The 15,863-nt window shown below is 37.7% G+C and overlaps 1 protein-coding gene and 1 long non-coding RNA gene across 3 annotated transcripts; both read left to right on the top strand.

Annotated features, from left to right (window-relative positions):
* The first annotated feature begins 2,878 nt into the window (after positions 1-2,878).
* On the top strand, positions 2,879-10,565 carry LOC148729705 (uncharacterized). Its single transcript, XM_088724777.1, has 11 exons — positions 2,879-3,015; positions 3,473-3,580; positions 4,440-4,523; positions 5,431-5,682; positions 6,649-6,805; positions 7,387-7,437; positions 7,961-8,141; positions 8,281-8,316; positions 8,788-8,842; positions 9,274-9,478; positions 10,443-10,565. The coding sequence occupies exons 1-10, from the start codon at positions 2,956-2,958 to the stop codon at positions 9,382-9,384; spliced, it is 1,095 nt and encodes a 364-aa protein (XP_088580903.1). The 5' UTR covers positions 2,879-2,955; the 3' UTR covers positions 9,385-9,478; positions 10,443-10,565.
* An 879-nt stretch (positions 10,566-11,444) lies between these two features.
* Positions 11,445-15,668, top strand: LOC148729704 (uncharacterized). 2 transcript variants are annotated; one of them, XR_015988598.1, is made up of 5 exons: positions 11,445-11,892; positions 11,983-12,043; positions 13,082-13,292; positions 13,591-13,674; positions 13,993-15,668. It is a non-coding gene; the product is annotated as an uncharacterized LOC148729704 (long non-coding RNA). The 2 variants fall into 2 exon arrangements; XR_015988599.1 differs by lacking the exons at positions 11,445-11,892; positions 11,983-12,043 and adding an exon at positions 12,607-12,925.
* Positions 15,669-15,863: the final 195 nt, after the last annotated feature.

The raw sequence follows: 15,863 nt of genomic DNA, 5'->3' as shown, positions 1-15,863 counted from the left end.
GTGAAGCTACTCACAAAGTATGCCTTGCTAGTTGACTGTCAAAGAAGAGCCGGAAGAATCAGGGATGCACTAAAGACTGCTTCAACTGTGGTCCTGGTAGCACTGAAAACAGCCTCTGATGCCCACACCCTAAAACAGCCAGTCAGACAATGGGTCTCAGTGAAACATGAGCTGGTGAAGGATCTACAGGAGGGAGAAAAACAGTCTGAGAGATGCAGGTTTGCAATAGAGTTCAAAATAAATATTAGTATTTTGATGTCGATTAACTTAAAGCTTATGAGTTTTAAGCAGATGTCAGATCATAATGTGTAAAAAAAGGTTACAAGAACTCTAGAAAATTGGTTTTAATTTGTTTAAACTTGATCAAATACATGCATGTTGTTTTCATAATCAAACAGAACATACATACATGCAGCAAATATAAGGATTATTCCATGGAAAGTGCCCTCAAACGATTTCTATTCACAAGTTGCGATGCATCAGAAAAGGGAGGAGTGAGTTTTTTATGCATTGCAGCAAGTGAATAAAAATTATTCAAGCACTATCATAACATAACCGTTGAAATGTGGCAGATTCCTCACCTCAATACACCAAAATCCTAGTTTTTGGCTCGTTCAAGGCTTCAAAAGGATCAGATAAAATTAATTTAAAGAGGGAAGAAAAAACTTGGGGGAATTCTAATATTTTTAAGGTTGACTCTGGAGAGATAAGGCATAGTGATAAAAAAAGACAAAATGATATAATCATTATGGTGTTGAAGAATTACATAATTAAAGTAAGATTGAGTAAATTGGAAACTGTCTGAAGAAATTTCTTGGTTCTTTTTTCTTCTCAGAACCCTATGCAGTGCATTTGCAGAGCAAGAAGATGCAAAAGATGTAGAAGGAAGCCAGCTCTGTTTTGTTTTGCAGGAAGAGCTTGCTTGTTACAAGACCAAAAGGTAACAAAATACTTTCTTTTACATTCTGACTTCTTCTTATGGTTTCCCCTTTCATAAGTGAAGTACAACTGTACCTGCCAAAATGTTTGATTGAATTGTTCCAAACTTTTTCAGCTATGACACAGCAGTAGAGCAAATTGCTGTCATCAAACAGTTGAGAGAGCTGTACGTTGTTCACAAAGATGAGTTTCACTATGCATCAGCTGCATTAGAACTTGCTATAGCCCTGCATAGCTTAGGAGAGGTAGACCTTGAAGAAGAGAGGTAAGTGTCTTATCCTGTATAGGTTTAATGGTTACCAGCTGACATACAGGCCAGAGCTGTTGCTAACTCTCAGCTGCTGGTGAAATTTGGCAGAAGAAAAGTGGAAGTCGGCAGCTGGATTTTTGGCCAGCAATCACCTGGTAAAGCACAACCAGCCATTCCAAGGTTACACACTTACAATTATGTATGATGCGCGATCCTTGCAGTAGATAGTGCTATTTAAGCAATAGTGAAAATCAGACCTGAAAAAAAAATCAGGCCTGTATGGGATTGGAACCTCTGACCTCTGCGATACTAGTGCAGCGGTCTACCAATTCAGCTAACAAGCCAACTGGGAGCAGGCCGTTAAGTTGATTCGTAATAAACCCGTGAAAGTGATAAATTAGATACAATGAAATATATGAAGTTCATATATTTTGAACTGTGGTATGAGATACGTATGATGCACTATCCTCGCAGTAGATAGCGCTATTTAAGCAATAGCGCTACAGTGTATTTAAGCAATAGCGCTATCTACTGCGAGGATTGTGCATCATGCGTATCTAATACCGCAGTTCAAAATATATGAACTTCATATATTTCATTGTACACTTACAATTGTTCACCGCCTTTGAGCCACCTCACTTGAAATTTCAGCCAGTAGCCTAACTTCTCAGCTACCAGCCTGAAAGGCCTAGTGCTGTTGGACAGGATGTTAGTCAATGGCAGGCAGGGCTCCAATTTAATTTTTGGATCACTAACCCTTCGGGTTAGTAGACATCTTTTTTACTAACCAAATAATAAAGTTTGGTATCCAAGCTCACAAGTTACGATATCTCAAATATTGAACATTTTGATAATAACAACTAGGACAAATTAAAGAGTAGCTGAAATTGCATAGTGACCTCAAAAACGTAGACAATTATCCACCTATTTTATTTCCCTCTTGTTTACCATGATTAGTCAAGAACAGTACATCTACAGCATTCTCTAAAAAGAGTTAAAGTTGACTTAACAACTTGAGTATTCTAAGTATTCCTCTGAGAGTCGGGCCTACATGCTCTTTGCCCTGAGGTCTACTGATGTTTAAATATGTTAGAAAATTTTACTCACCATGTCGGGTTAGTTGGACAAATTTTTAGTAACCAAACGTTGAAAATTACTAACCATTGGTTAATGGGTTACCATTAATTTCGAGCCCTTGCTTGTAAATCCACAGCATTTAAGTTGCTATTACCAATCCATACTCATGGTTGGAAAGGGTCAGTATGAAACTAGAGTGGGTTGCCTGAGAACAAAACACAGTGGCCTTGGTTAGGACTCCAAAACAGTCCTCTTAAATTGGAGTTCAGCATGGTAACCATGGATTGACCAAGTCTCCTATTAATTGTGAAGAATTTTTATCATCTTCTTATTGAAAGGACAAAGTTGGTCATTCAAACTGTCAGTTACTTTTATTAAAATGAATCTTTACTCAGCAGACACCTTGATGGGCAGGGACAAAAAAAATTGATCCCTTTCAAGTACATCAAATCTGCATCAGAAGAAACCTAGACCTGCGATGAGCAGACACTGCAGGGCTCGACACTAATAGTAGCTGAGTTTCTTTAGATCTGCACCGCAGTACTGTCAAGAAGCTGGGGAGACTCTAGAGCAGTTATTGGACTCAACAGATAGTCAGGATGAGGAGAAAAACATGCATTCACGTTTGCTGGATAGACTTGGTGCTGCATATTTATGGCAGGCTTTGCTTGAGCACAAAGATGCAGTAAATGAGAGAGCAACTTCAGCAAGGCCAGAGCTTTCTGACAGTTATGAAGGAGAAGAGGAAAGTACTGGAAACTTTTTTGATTAAGATCTGATCTGACAATTTGGTGACCCACCCAGGTCTCAAATTTGGATTTCTTGAGGTCGTGCTGGCTGCAGGCTATCTGTTAGGCCACTGAGTGTGCCTCCAACAAAGAGACGCACTGGGGCAAGAAGTTGATTTCAGTTAACTTGAAGTCTAGAGTGAACATTACTTATACAGATTTTATATTGTTCCTTGTTCAACACATTTTCAGGAACAAATTGTTGTCTTTGATGAAATGTCATGTGCCTGTTTTACAATAGACATGAATTTTGTAGTCAGTTTTTCTACAACAACAACATACTGTACCTGTACGTGTACATGGAGGACCGTGCAGAAGGGAAAGGGGCCCTGACATTGCACCTCCGGTGCATCCCCAAAAGCACCTCATTCCCTCAAAATATCAGACTGTCAAATGAAATGTTGGTGTAACTTTTCAGATAGAAGATATCTGCCTGGAGCAACCATTTATGGAATCACTTTGTGCAGCTTTGGAAATGTGGACGTCACCAAGGACCAAATCACTGCAACAAGACACCAGTGGAAAGGTAAATGTTTCCTGGAAAAAGCATTTTAGGGCTATGTAATATATTTTTTTACTTTAATTTCCAAAACATTAATATTTTTTCACTGGCAGTGAGAATTCTTTATTTGAAAACAAGTGAAACTTTAAAATTCCAAGAACAGTTTTCTTTCATGGGGAATTTGTTGTGAGAACTAAATAGGTATCAGCTTTTGATACTTTCAGACGTTTTACGATAGGTACTTAAACAATTTGAAAGATGTGCCATTAAAGATTTATGGATTACTAAAATTTAAATGCTGTGCTAAGTCTGCACTCAAACAGAGTGCCCACCCAGCCCGAGGTTATCCTGGTTTCCATTGAATTCACCCTTTAAATCCCAAGACCTAATCACTAATTCTCCCCTCTAGCTGCTACACATTTCCTTGTAAATAAGTTATAAGAATTTGGTGTTAGATCAAGAGAACAACTTCTACATGATAAGTTCAAGTATTCTCATTACCTGTTGAATCATGTATGGGCTTTAAAGGGAGAAGATACATGTTTAAATCATTTCTGGGAGTTAAAGGGCTAAGCAACTAGGCGTATGACTACTCCCCCAAGATGGGATGCTAGTCCATTGCAAGGTTATCCCCTTCCCCCAGCATTTTATCACTTGGCAGGCTTTTCATCTGTACTCCTGGTTACAGAGAGGCACGTGATAGAAAAGAAAGCTGTGTTTTGCCCAAGTGGACACAGCAAAATGACCCAGCCAGTTCTCAAACCCAGACCTCTTGACCCGCAGTGCAGCATACTAACCATTGGGTTACTGCATCTCCCACTGTATACAATACATTTAATCTTGCATGAATGTTATTCTCACTGAATTTTTTTTTATGTTCTAGGTTGACCTGGACCGTCTTATTAATCCTGAAGAGACATATCATTACTTGCTTATCACCGCTGAAATATTTGGGCTTTTAAAACAGGTGAAACCTGCTACGTACTTTCATTGGTGACGATTTGGATTTCCCACAGGCAATTAACTGTTCATGCAGTCCTGTCACAACATGACCATGGCAATGGAAATGTTAAAAAAATGTTTCGGTACAAGAAATGACAGCAGTTTTAAGAGATTTAAGTATTTGAAGGAAAAGGCTATCACTCAACAGAAAAGAATGATTTTCTCCAGTCAGGTCTTTTTTATCTCGACTGGGAAATTTTATACAGTGAGGATCCTTCCCTTTGTTATCAGTGGTGTAATGAATAATGTAGGTTTTGCATTGTTGGAGGTTATTACAAGATAATTTGGTTGTATCAACTGGGTTAATAAATATTAATTGGCCGCAGCAAAGAATTTCTAAAGCTGATATTCCAAGGTTAAGCCCTTTATCAGAGCAAATGGTGAAGGGTTAATACTTGAAACATCAGCTTCAGAAATTGTTTTCAGCATCCGATTGGCATGTACATTATCAACTCAGCTGATGAAACCAAATTATATGTACTTATAATTCCACCCCCCCCCCCCCCATCTGCCCCATCTGATGCAGCACAACATATGGGTATCTTCAAAAAATTAAGCGTGTGGGAACATCTTCCATTGCACCCCTCCCTTCCCAGGATTAACTCTGCTACCCTTAGGCTTAGGCAAGTTAAGCCAATAATTTATATCCGCTTTGCAATACTGAGCGTTTTAAAAATTCTTTTATTAATAGACTTGGTTTTAAGCATAACTTGGCTGTAAGTAATTAATACACATTTTAGCCCATTACACTTTATATGTAACACTTGATATGTATTTTATCAGTGAAACTATTTACTATTTTAATTTACAACAGTTTCCCATCAGAATCTTACCCCCTTTATTCATTCAATGAATGAATTGTTTTCTTGCAGCCCTTAAAAAAAGCTAGTGCTCTTTGCATGGCTGCCAGTATATCCCAGTCAGTTGGTACCAAAGATATGCTGGATAATGGATTGTGTGCCCTAAGTGATGCTGTTCACTCATTGTGTGACATTCTGGACTTGTCACATGCTTCAATTATTCTGTCTCATACAAGTAACCTGGTTGATAGATTTGAGCCCTGCAGTACTTCATGGGTTCAGTTCTTGTTGGCCAAGAGTCACTATTTGCTAGTCACAGGAAAGGTATGAAAAATCAAAATCATTATTAACCCTATCACTGCTTTAACTAACTCTACTTACTGTCTGCCAAACACTTCTCGTGATGTAAGTTTGGAAAATTTGGTATTGGATTAACTAAATAATCCTCTACAATTGATTTTTTTCTTTATTCTCCTCACTTGTCTGCTTGACATTGTACTGATGTTGTAAGGAGAATTCCTGTCTTGGTCTCTGACATGGGAGTCAAAGGGTTAAACAAGCATTCATCATGCAGGCATACATGTATACGTGGTACTCTAGCTCCATGTTGGTGATTTTTCTTTGTGCTGAAGAACTTGGAATAGCTTTAGGCAAGGAAACTGTGGGCCAGCTAGCCTCTGAGAGCAGCAGGGAAATCCAATTTGTATAGTAATCACATGATTTTGAGTGCAATTTGGAATAAATAAGCACGAGTAAATTTTTTCAAAGACTAACAAAATTGCATGAGCCCATAGGGTGAGTGCAATTTGTGATCTTTGAAAACATTTACAAGTGATTATTTATTCCAAATTGCACGAGAAAATCATGTGATTATGTATTAATAATATACATGAAAAAATACGAGGTAGCTTCTCATAACTACGTGGAAGAAAAGCGCATGCATCACGTGCAAAAATAATTTATTGAAATCCTGCAAGTGACATTGACCTTGACATTGACATTGACATTGACCAATTATTCTGACCAATCAGAATGTCTGGTTTGTTTCTTTCTTTGCACTGAATTAACCCTCTTCTGTACTGAATTAACTCTCTTCTGCACTGAATTAACTGAAAACTGCGTTCATCTTAACCAATCAGAACTGAGAAATTTTTTCATGTATATTATACAATATACGGTATAGGAGGAAATACCAATTAAACAGGTCTATAATAGGCAGTACGTGTAAACATGGGATTGTTCAGTTTGTGATGTGTGTGTCAGTTGTGGTTTTCATTGATTAATGTTTAGTATTCGGAAGGGGAGGTCTCCCTGAAGGAAGCACTGCAGAGTGACGTCTTCACACACAAGAGTTACAAGTCCCACCTGTTGAAAGCCAGATGGAAATCAATTTGCTGTGAATATGCAATGCTCCCACCCACAATCCACAAATTTAAGATAATAGTTGGTAAGTTCACTCTTCTTCTTTGGAAATTCCTCTTTCCAAAACTTAGATCTACTCTTCTCCACAGTTATTCAGTAACTTTTTCATAATGGAAATGGGAATTTAGCAGTGGATATTCCATAAGATGGCTCTTCTTGTCCACTGATACTAGGTCTAATTGGAATTTGGAGTGTTTGTTTTTGGAGACCCCTAGAAAGATCCTTGGAGTAAGGAAGAAAACTAACAACAAACTCAACCCACATGTGACACCAGGTCCAAGAATTGAACTAATGGGAGGCAAGTGACCTCACCACCGCCCAATCCCAGCTCCCCAATATTGATTTTTTATTTCATTGTTTTCATAAACCGTCGCCAAGTGACCTGTGAAAATTTAGGCAGACTTAGTACCAACAAAACAGTCTGTTCAACCAGATAATTTTTGATCAGTGAATCAATTCATGAGTTTATGAGTAATTCCCAGGTGACAGTTATGTTTTTTAGTATTATCATTGTTGAGATCCTCTACTTGGTTCACTGACTCCTGGAATGGGCTATGGATGCACTTCATAAACTAACACAAATGGCTGAAGAAATCTTTGGTTTAGATGCGTTTTGTACTGGCAAACAGATACACAAGCAAAAGGAAAATTTGTTGGGTAAGGTGATTGAGGAATTTTTGTTTCCTTTTATTCTTGACACAATTCTGCAGAGCCCTGCTTGCAAAGTAGTGCCCCTGATTTCTATGAGCTTCTACTAGGGACAATGTGTTCTGATGACTGGGATAATACAGGGGTTTCATTAAGGGCCAGGCACCGGGCAAATTGACCAGTTGTGAGGACGGTTTTGCCCACCTGATTTGACGGTCTGGAGGAAAGTTTATCTTATAAAGAAGTTCAGTTCAAAGAGTTTTGCCCGCCTGTGAAAACCAGTTTCCCTCCTGCAGAAAACATTAATGAAGCCCCTGATAATATATACCTAAATCATGTGGTTGGCAATACCTTGCAATCCTAATTCAGGCTTTGAGATAGAGTTGTGCTTGTAATTGGATGTGTTATTATCCTGATTAAAATATAGAGAAAAGTGCAATCAAACTGGCCTGAAACATGGGAGAGTTTTCTTCTGTTTTATTATTAAACTTTTAATCACATATTTTGGCATCTATTCCTTTTGTTTGTGCAGATTTGCTAGCCACATCAGAAAGTTCTGGCCAAAACCTTTCTAGTTTGTCAATCCTAAATGACTTGCTCTCATCCCTGTTACAAGTTGGTCAGCTGTATGCTCATCAGGGAGCTGTGAGGGAAGCTTTGAGGCAGTTTGTGGATGGTGTTGCACTAGCAAGGCAATTTTGCCTACCATACAGGTGATTTATTAATGTTTAGTAAAAGCTCTGTTAAACTTTTGGACCCACACTAGATCAGAAAGTCAAGGAGCATCAATCCAAAATTTTAGATGAGAGAATTTTGAGGATAATATTAACTGTCCTTGTCTGTTACTCTTAGACATCAAGCTGTTACCAGAACAGGAAAGAGAATAAAGTAAGATCTTAAAAATTGTTTGCTGAACATGAAGTTGTGCTGAAAATGAAGGGTTAATTTCTTTTGTTTTATTCCCCTGATGTGAATTCAACATTGAATTAATCTGCTGGTAATTGGTAAATTTGCCTTGTCCAAACCAGCAAAACAGTTATTTTTCAAATTTTTTTCTTTTTTTTTTTTTTGTTTGCAATTACGGCAAATGTATAAACAAATTTCATTTCAACTTCTTATGTCCCCATAGAGCAAGATATCTTAGCTATAGTAAAGATGCCAAAGGGGAATTGTTTACCTCTAAAGATTAATTTGGAACTAGTTTTTAGAAGACTCATCTAGACTACAAAGATAATGGCAAAGTTTACATCCTTTTTGTTAATTTAAGTTGAAGTTTCAACTCAGATTAATTAAAGATGACTTCACTGACTAGTGACCAGGGATATTTTCAATTGAATCCCTGTGGTTTTGTTATTTTAGGAGAATAGCAAAGGATTTTTCTAAACCTTTGGTATATATGATAACACCTTTGCTTGTGAGTACTTGTAGCTACTGTTGCATTTGATAGACTTCTATTTGTTATGTATACAAAAGGGAGAGATTTTTCGTGACCTTGTGAAAACCAGTTGGATGCTTTTACCTCTTAGACATGGCACACAACTCTCCGTGTTTACTGGTATCCCCAATTACTGTGGCACTAAGTGACTCAAAGTTTATCTGCTCCTTTATATGGGATGCAAAAACAAGGAACTAGAACCTTTGATGCCAGAACAAGGAACTAGAACATGGCTGCCAGAACAGGGGATTACAGAACAGGGAACTAGAACATGGATGCCAGAACAGGGAACTACTGTAAGACATGGGATGTCATAACAGGGAACTAGAACATGGGATGCCAGAGCAGGGAACTTAATAAATCTACAAGTAGATTTCTCTTTATTTTGTTATTTCCTTTTTGTCTGTTAGGAAAACAAAGGAGATCTGGTGAAGCTTGCAGAACGTCTTTCCTCCTTGTCACTTGATGACTCTTCAACTAATACTGCTCACCAAAAACTGGCTGCCCTGGTCAAGACTTGAAACATCATGAAGTTTTCCTTGTGTGCAACTGAGAGATACAAACACGGTCTCTTCACTCCTGAAGAAATTTCCCTATTGCAGAACATGCCTAAAGGTACATTATAGTTATTTTACAAGCAATAGCGAGCTTTCAGCTGTGTTATGCAGCCAAACCAGCTTCAAAGAAAGTGTTTAACTATTCAACTTTCTCAGGATTGGTTTGTAGAACAATGTGACTCTTATAACAGGAGAATATTTTTTTCTAGCGAAATGTAATTATCACTAATTTAACATAATTCTTTAAGCAAAATTACTTTGTTAAAAACTTTTTGTTACCAGACCACCTCATTTGACTCTTCCCAATTCTTCAGCTCATGCTACACATAGATGATTACATTTGCCATGAATTTTTAGTTCCTTTGACAAGTAGAACTGAAATTTAATTTGTTACGTTGAGCAAATAATGAATTTTGGCAATAATCCTATAGTGTGATATTGACAAGGTAAGAAATTAGAATTATTGTTTTCTGGAGTGGACTGTTTGCACTTTGGAAACCTTCACACATCCAGTAAGCAAGGACAGAGAACTGCTGATCTGCAGGGTAAGGGCTGACTGTGATCCTGCTGTGGTTAAGATTAACACAACATCTGGAGAAGCACAGAACAAGGATTGCACTGTATGTCGATGTGTTTGTAACAACTTGGTTATATTGCGGTTACTCTGTTGTTATATTTAGGGAGAGTGGACCTCTCACCTCTACGTTGGAGGAGGTAGTAGATTACAGTCAGTTGAGATTCTGTAGTGCAGGTGGAAGCTTTGTCCAAGGTCACCATGAGGGGTTTTTGGGTAAAACACTGAATTCTCACAATACCTCTTTATTGTAGAAGATCACTAGAAATACGTCTGAGCAAACTGTCTGGATATCTGACAAAACAGTGGGGGTAACCTGCGCTTACTAGTAGATAATTTCTCATTTAACCACTAGAAAGTCTGTAAGTAATGATAAAAGCACAAGAACAGGGTTGGCGAAGTAAATTAACCTAATTAACTATTGACTGAAACAATTTATTTTGTAAAGGGAGACAAAGTTGTTGTGGATCTTTCAAAGCTGTTCCAGTCTGGTGTATTGGAGGAATTTACAGACGTAATGAATGACAGCATCAAAAGCATGAATATTAACAACACAACCGAGTGGTGGACACTAAGGACAAGGCTTGACAGGAGAATGAAGGTGATCAGCATTTCAACTCTCACGAGCCATGAATGTGTATCCTCTCCTATGACATAACTGAAAGTCTAAATTGTAATAATTATGGTCATTTCTTTAGAACCTTTTGGAGAAACTTGAAGGTTCTTGGCTTGGAAGATGGAGAGGAGTTCTTCTTGGTCAGCCTATTGATGAAGAGTATTGTGAATCAATAGCATCCTTAGCCAGAGAGTTGGAAGAGAAAGTTTCAATCCTGTGTGGATGCCGTCCTGATAATCATTTGCTTGAAGTATGTTGTGCATGAATCAATCAGAGTTTCCCGAGTTATAAGGATGGCAGATTGTATGAAAAATGTTTTGTCCATCAATCTTTGTTATGATTTGTGTGCCATCTTTGGTGCTTGACCCAAAGATGACAATTGAAGTAGCAAAACCTTGCATAGTAACCGAATGGAAACTAGGGATGGTTGAGTGGCAAGAGCACTCACCTCCCTGCTGTTCCACAGGTTCAATTCCCAGACCTGGTGTCATATGTGGTATGTGGGTCGGTATGTCCTTGCTCCAAGGGTTTTTATACAGGTTCCTTGGTTTTCCTCCCTCCACAAAAACCAACATTTCAACATTTCACTTTAAACCAGTGGACAAGAAGAACCACCTCATGGAATGCTGCCAGCTAAATCCCATTGTCATTATTAATATTTTTATTAGTAAGTGTCCTTTGTTTGTTGTAGGTCCTCATAGATTCGTCATTTTGCTTGTCAAGAAAAGAAACTGCTGAAGCACTGATTGAAATTACTGCCATGGATATGCTAGCTTACCTTCTTTTGAAAAAGTAAGAAGAAGAAAATTTTTGTTCCAAGCAAACAATTCATAATCAAGTGTCTAAAGTAAGTTGGAATTTCACTGCTTTTGTCAAAGCATAGGGCTAACTCTTCACTCTAATGAAGGGCTAAAGTCAGATTTAGCAACTACTTACATTAACTAAATTGTAATTTGGTCCACTTGTGTTTCCTAGACATTGCAACCCTCTGGTTTTTTTCTTCTCAACCTGTATTGCAATAAGCTGTTGTGATTATTTTTGTTTTGATTATTTGGTGTTTGATAAAATTGCACTCTATTGGTTTATCATCGTCAATTGCCTGACAGGAGAATGTGTTTAGTCTTAGCAACTAGAGACAAAGGGAGGTTCCTCAGCCTTGGCCCTTAAGTAATCATCTCTCATTTCATGTTCTCTCACATTGCATGTTTCAGCTACTTGATGAAGTTCAGAACCTCACTGACAAGCTATTTGAAGATACAGACAAGAAAAGCTGCATAAACAGGTTCGAGGGAACATAAAGGTTAATTTTCTTTCTCACCTTCATTACTTGTACTCTCGAGAAATTATTGATGACAACAAAATTCCTTCTCAGGTCTGGAGGTCACTCTGCAGAGAACATTCCTCGTCATCCTGTAATCCTAACTCTTGGAAAAGTAAGAGCCAGCTTTTTTAGGTCTTACATTTGTTTAGTAATCAGCCATTAAATGTATTCTAGCTCTAGCTCTGAAGACCTGAAAACTGAACAACCAATATGTGGGTTCTTTGTAAATAGATGTTGGTGAACTGTCAAGGAATCAAAGCTTAGCCAAACACAAGGGTGGGGGAAAAGGCATCTGTAATGGACTGACATTCCATATTAGTTTAAAAAGTGGTCATATGCAACATTAGTTTAATGGGTACTGGTTGCTCACCATTATATTCAAAGTGTTCAGACACTAAAGTAGATTTATGGGCATGCACAGATATGCTGTAATTGCAAGATGTGTGCCTAAATTGTGGTAGCAGATCTTACTTATCAACTCATTCAGTATTGGGACATACTCTTCTACAATATTTGAAACCAGAGTCAATTTCTGGCATATCTATACATCAAACTGATCTGTATTTTATGATTCATAAGATATTCAGCATCTTCCATGGGAAAGCATACCGATCCTGTTTGACCTACCTGTGACAAGGGTCCCATCTCTGCAATTTCTCTTTTTCCAGGTACACATTCCATTAAGAGGTCTTTGAAAGTTTGAAGACCTGACTTGTTTCTCAAACAACTGTCATGTTTTCTCCCAGAACCATATTGATTTTTATCTCTGCTATGCTGTCAACAGTGGAAAGAAATTTATTTTAATTAATTATATCAACCCTGATGCCCACTGATTGTGTAAACCATGGTTTGGGTTAGACCTTGTGTAAAGAACTGGCTCATTTGGTTTCTGGAGCATAATTCTCCCTTACAATAATAGTTTTGTAATTTTAGGAAAAGAAGTTGTGATCTGATACAAAAAAAGTGTTTGTCATTTCATTATCTATTAGCCAAGGTAAGCATACAGGAAAAATTGTCAATTGATTGAATAGAATGAAGGTCTTTTGAAATGTGGTTGCCTACCACAACAACTTTTGTGCCAGATTCTTAGCTTTTAATACCTTGATATTCATTGTCAGTTAATATTTTTTTTCTGCATTTCTCTTGATAGTTATCGTGTCAAAGACAGTTGCCTGAGATTGATCCTGAGAAAACATTCTATGCACTCAATCCTCAGAATAACCTACCCAACACCCAGAAAATGTTTCAGAAGTGGTTTGAAGGGTACAAAACACAAGCAAACGATTGAAGCAAATGAAACAGAAGAAAGACCTGATGTTGTGTTTCTTATATATTAAACTAGGCTATACAAGTTGATAGAGGTAACACCAATATATTATAAACTGAACAAATAGATTCAATGTTGCTGTGTGTCTGTTTAGTAATAGATCACAGATGACATCAAAATGTAGTAAGAACAAAAAGTGAGACAGGAAGCCCAGCCAAGTGTGTCACTGATTTTGGCATTTTGGCAACATGTAATGATTTTAGAGGATAAGAAAGCAAAATGTTGTTGATGGTGACATTACTCTTGCACCTGTTTTTTAATAGATCACAAGTACAAACCAATCAAAATGCTTGTATAATCCAGCTTATATGAATAATTGTTGTCACTTGCAGCGAAGATGGATGGCAAGGTATCACAGGAAAGCCTCCCACACAGGAAGAGTTCAGGAGTGCTTTAACTGACCATGACCTGTTCATGTGAGTTATTGTAAAGGCTCCAGTAAGGGGCCTATTGGCCCACACAGCCAACTAGGAGTATTACCATTCACCCCCCCCCCCCCCGAGAATTCGGCAGAAGCCATTTGTCCTTCTGGGTGAAGAGAGGCACTGTGAGAGTAAAGTGTTTTGCCCACAAAGACTTAATATACTTCTGTTTCATAGTGAGGGTAAAGGGCAAGTGATGGGAGAATTAGGTTTTGCAGTAAGCCTTATTATCAAAGCATGAATGTTTGGAATTCAGAAATGGATCGTTCTTGTCAACAAAAAGCACTAAAAAAGTTTTGTTTTTTGTTACAGGACTTAGGTCTTGCTCAAAGTGCAGCAACTGCTACTACCACTCCTACACCAATGGGTTCACTTGCTCATCAAATTTATAGAATAATGTGCAATAAAGGATATGCTAAGCTAGACTTTTCATCTGTGTTCCAGTTCCTGAAGGAAGATCAACATTGAGATAGTTTATTTATGTTAGCTATTTTTTTAGTTGACACAATTTTAATGCGAGGCAATTCTGGAAGAATAGGTTGTTTTGCCATGCTAATTTATTTGTAAACTAGTTGCTCTAGGTGTGGAGAATGGCAGACAAAAGTACTGTTAAAGGTGACTTGGAGATGTCACGAATGATTAGGTTTTCACTCCCCATGTCTGGAAATTTGGCTTGATGCAAACAGATATACCTTTAATAGAGGCTAAATGGGGCCAAATGGCCTCATTATTTACTATACCATTCATCCATTCATGTCAAAAGCAAAATGAAAGGAAAGTGGTCTTCTGATCAAAGGGTGTCAGCGAGTTGTTAGGTGCTTGCTGTAGTGTAAGTTACAAAAAAAATTTCTAAACTTTTACACAGTAAGTTTTGGTCCATGTCATCTGTAGTTAACTTCAAAAAGACAGACATTGCCATATCTGAGGCCAGTTGAAACATTTGTGCATCAACTTGATGAATTCATTTTGTAACTTATACCCCATTCACACCAGAAAACTTGTTTAGTTAAACCAGGTTTAACTAAATAAAAATCAGAAGCAGAGAACTGAAAAACTAAATTTTCCACGAGATTCAAGCAATTCCTAAATTGTATTTTCAATGTGCCACATTTGAAGTTAACCAAATATTGATTTGAGCAGCTTCTATGGAGCTGTTGTGTTAAACCATGTTTAACAAAACAGCCTTCAAGCATGTTTAGGCTTTGGTGTCAATGGGGTATTAGTCATCCTCAGCGTTACCACTGGTCATTCCAGGTGGTTCAATAATCTTCACCAAGGGATCAGATTAATAATTTCTTTACCGCTCAGCAAACAGTATTATTTTTGCCATTGCACTATTTTGATACAGCATGCCCAATATAGCCAAGGTGTCGAGTACATGTATACACAAAGTTACTTAGGGTGGTTGTTTTCAGGATCTACTGAAACAGTTCTTTTTATTGATTAACATTTTGATCATTGCATGACTGCAAGAAGTTGCCACCTCGGTGGTCTATCACTGGCCTTAAAGCATAAGTATTAACCCTTTCACTCCTGAAATCTCAACAGTAACTCTCCTGGATTTTCAAAGGCTGGATAGTACTATTCACAGAATAAATCTCTACTGGGCGGGTAGCGGAGTGTGTTTTGTTAACCATTCTACACTGAATTGCGATGTATCTGTTGGATATGGTTTTTCACCCATTGAACAAATAGACTTTGGTTTTAAGGGTAAGGCTTGCTGATTGGTTTTATGCTGTTTTTTAAAGTCCTTGGCAGCCATCCTTTCAAATGTCTGGCAAAAATGGGGAAGCTCTGTGTGAAATCCCATTTAATGCCTGTAAAGGGTTAAAGCAGTTTGTTAGCTCAGCATTGACTATAGAAAACAGCCATTTCAGTGGGTGTTTCCTGTATCAATAAAGATCTAAAACCAGACAGGTAAACTACCAGAAATTTAATTTTGTACTGTTAGTGCAAAACATAAATAAACTGGCAAATTTAATTCTTTAGTTAGTATGAAATGTGATACAGAATACTAATTAATATTTTACAATTGTTGAGCACTTTGTTTCATTCTTCACATGCACACAAATGTGTCCATACCCATCTTGGAGAAAACAAAACAGGACTCTAAAAAATTGTAATTCAAGAACATCAAGCCTGACTTCAGTATCTGTATTCTCCACATTTCTCTCTATACATTT

This window comes from Stylophora pistillata, chromosome 6 (genome assembly GCF_964205215.1).
Source record: "Stylophora pistillata chromosome 6, jaStyPist1.2, whole genome shotgun sequence".
NCBI classification, from domain to species: domain Eukaryota; kingdom Metazoa; phylum Cnidaria; class Anthozoa; order Scleractinia; family Pocilloporidae; genus Stylophora; species Stylophora pistillata.
The sequence above is the reverse complement of the archived record's forward strand: the minus strand, read 5'-3'. Positions and strand labels throughout refer to the sequence as shown.

Excerpts from the sequence above, each read along its gene's own strand:
- LOC148729705 (XM_088724777.1), top strand. The coding sequence starts at position 2,956 with ATGAGAGAGCAACTTCAGCAAGGCCAGAGCTTTCTGACAGTTATGAAG. Across the intron at positions 3,016-3,472 it reads TTATGAAGGAGAAGAGGAAA|ATAGAAGATATCTGCCTGGA; the intron begins GTACTGGAAACT and ends GTAACTTTTCAG. Across the intron at positions 3,581-4,439 it reads AACAAGACACCAGTGGAAAG|GTTGACCTGGACCGTCTTAT; the intron begins GTAAATGTTTCC and ends TTTATGTTCTAG.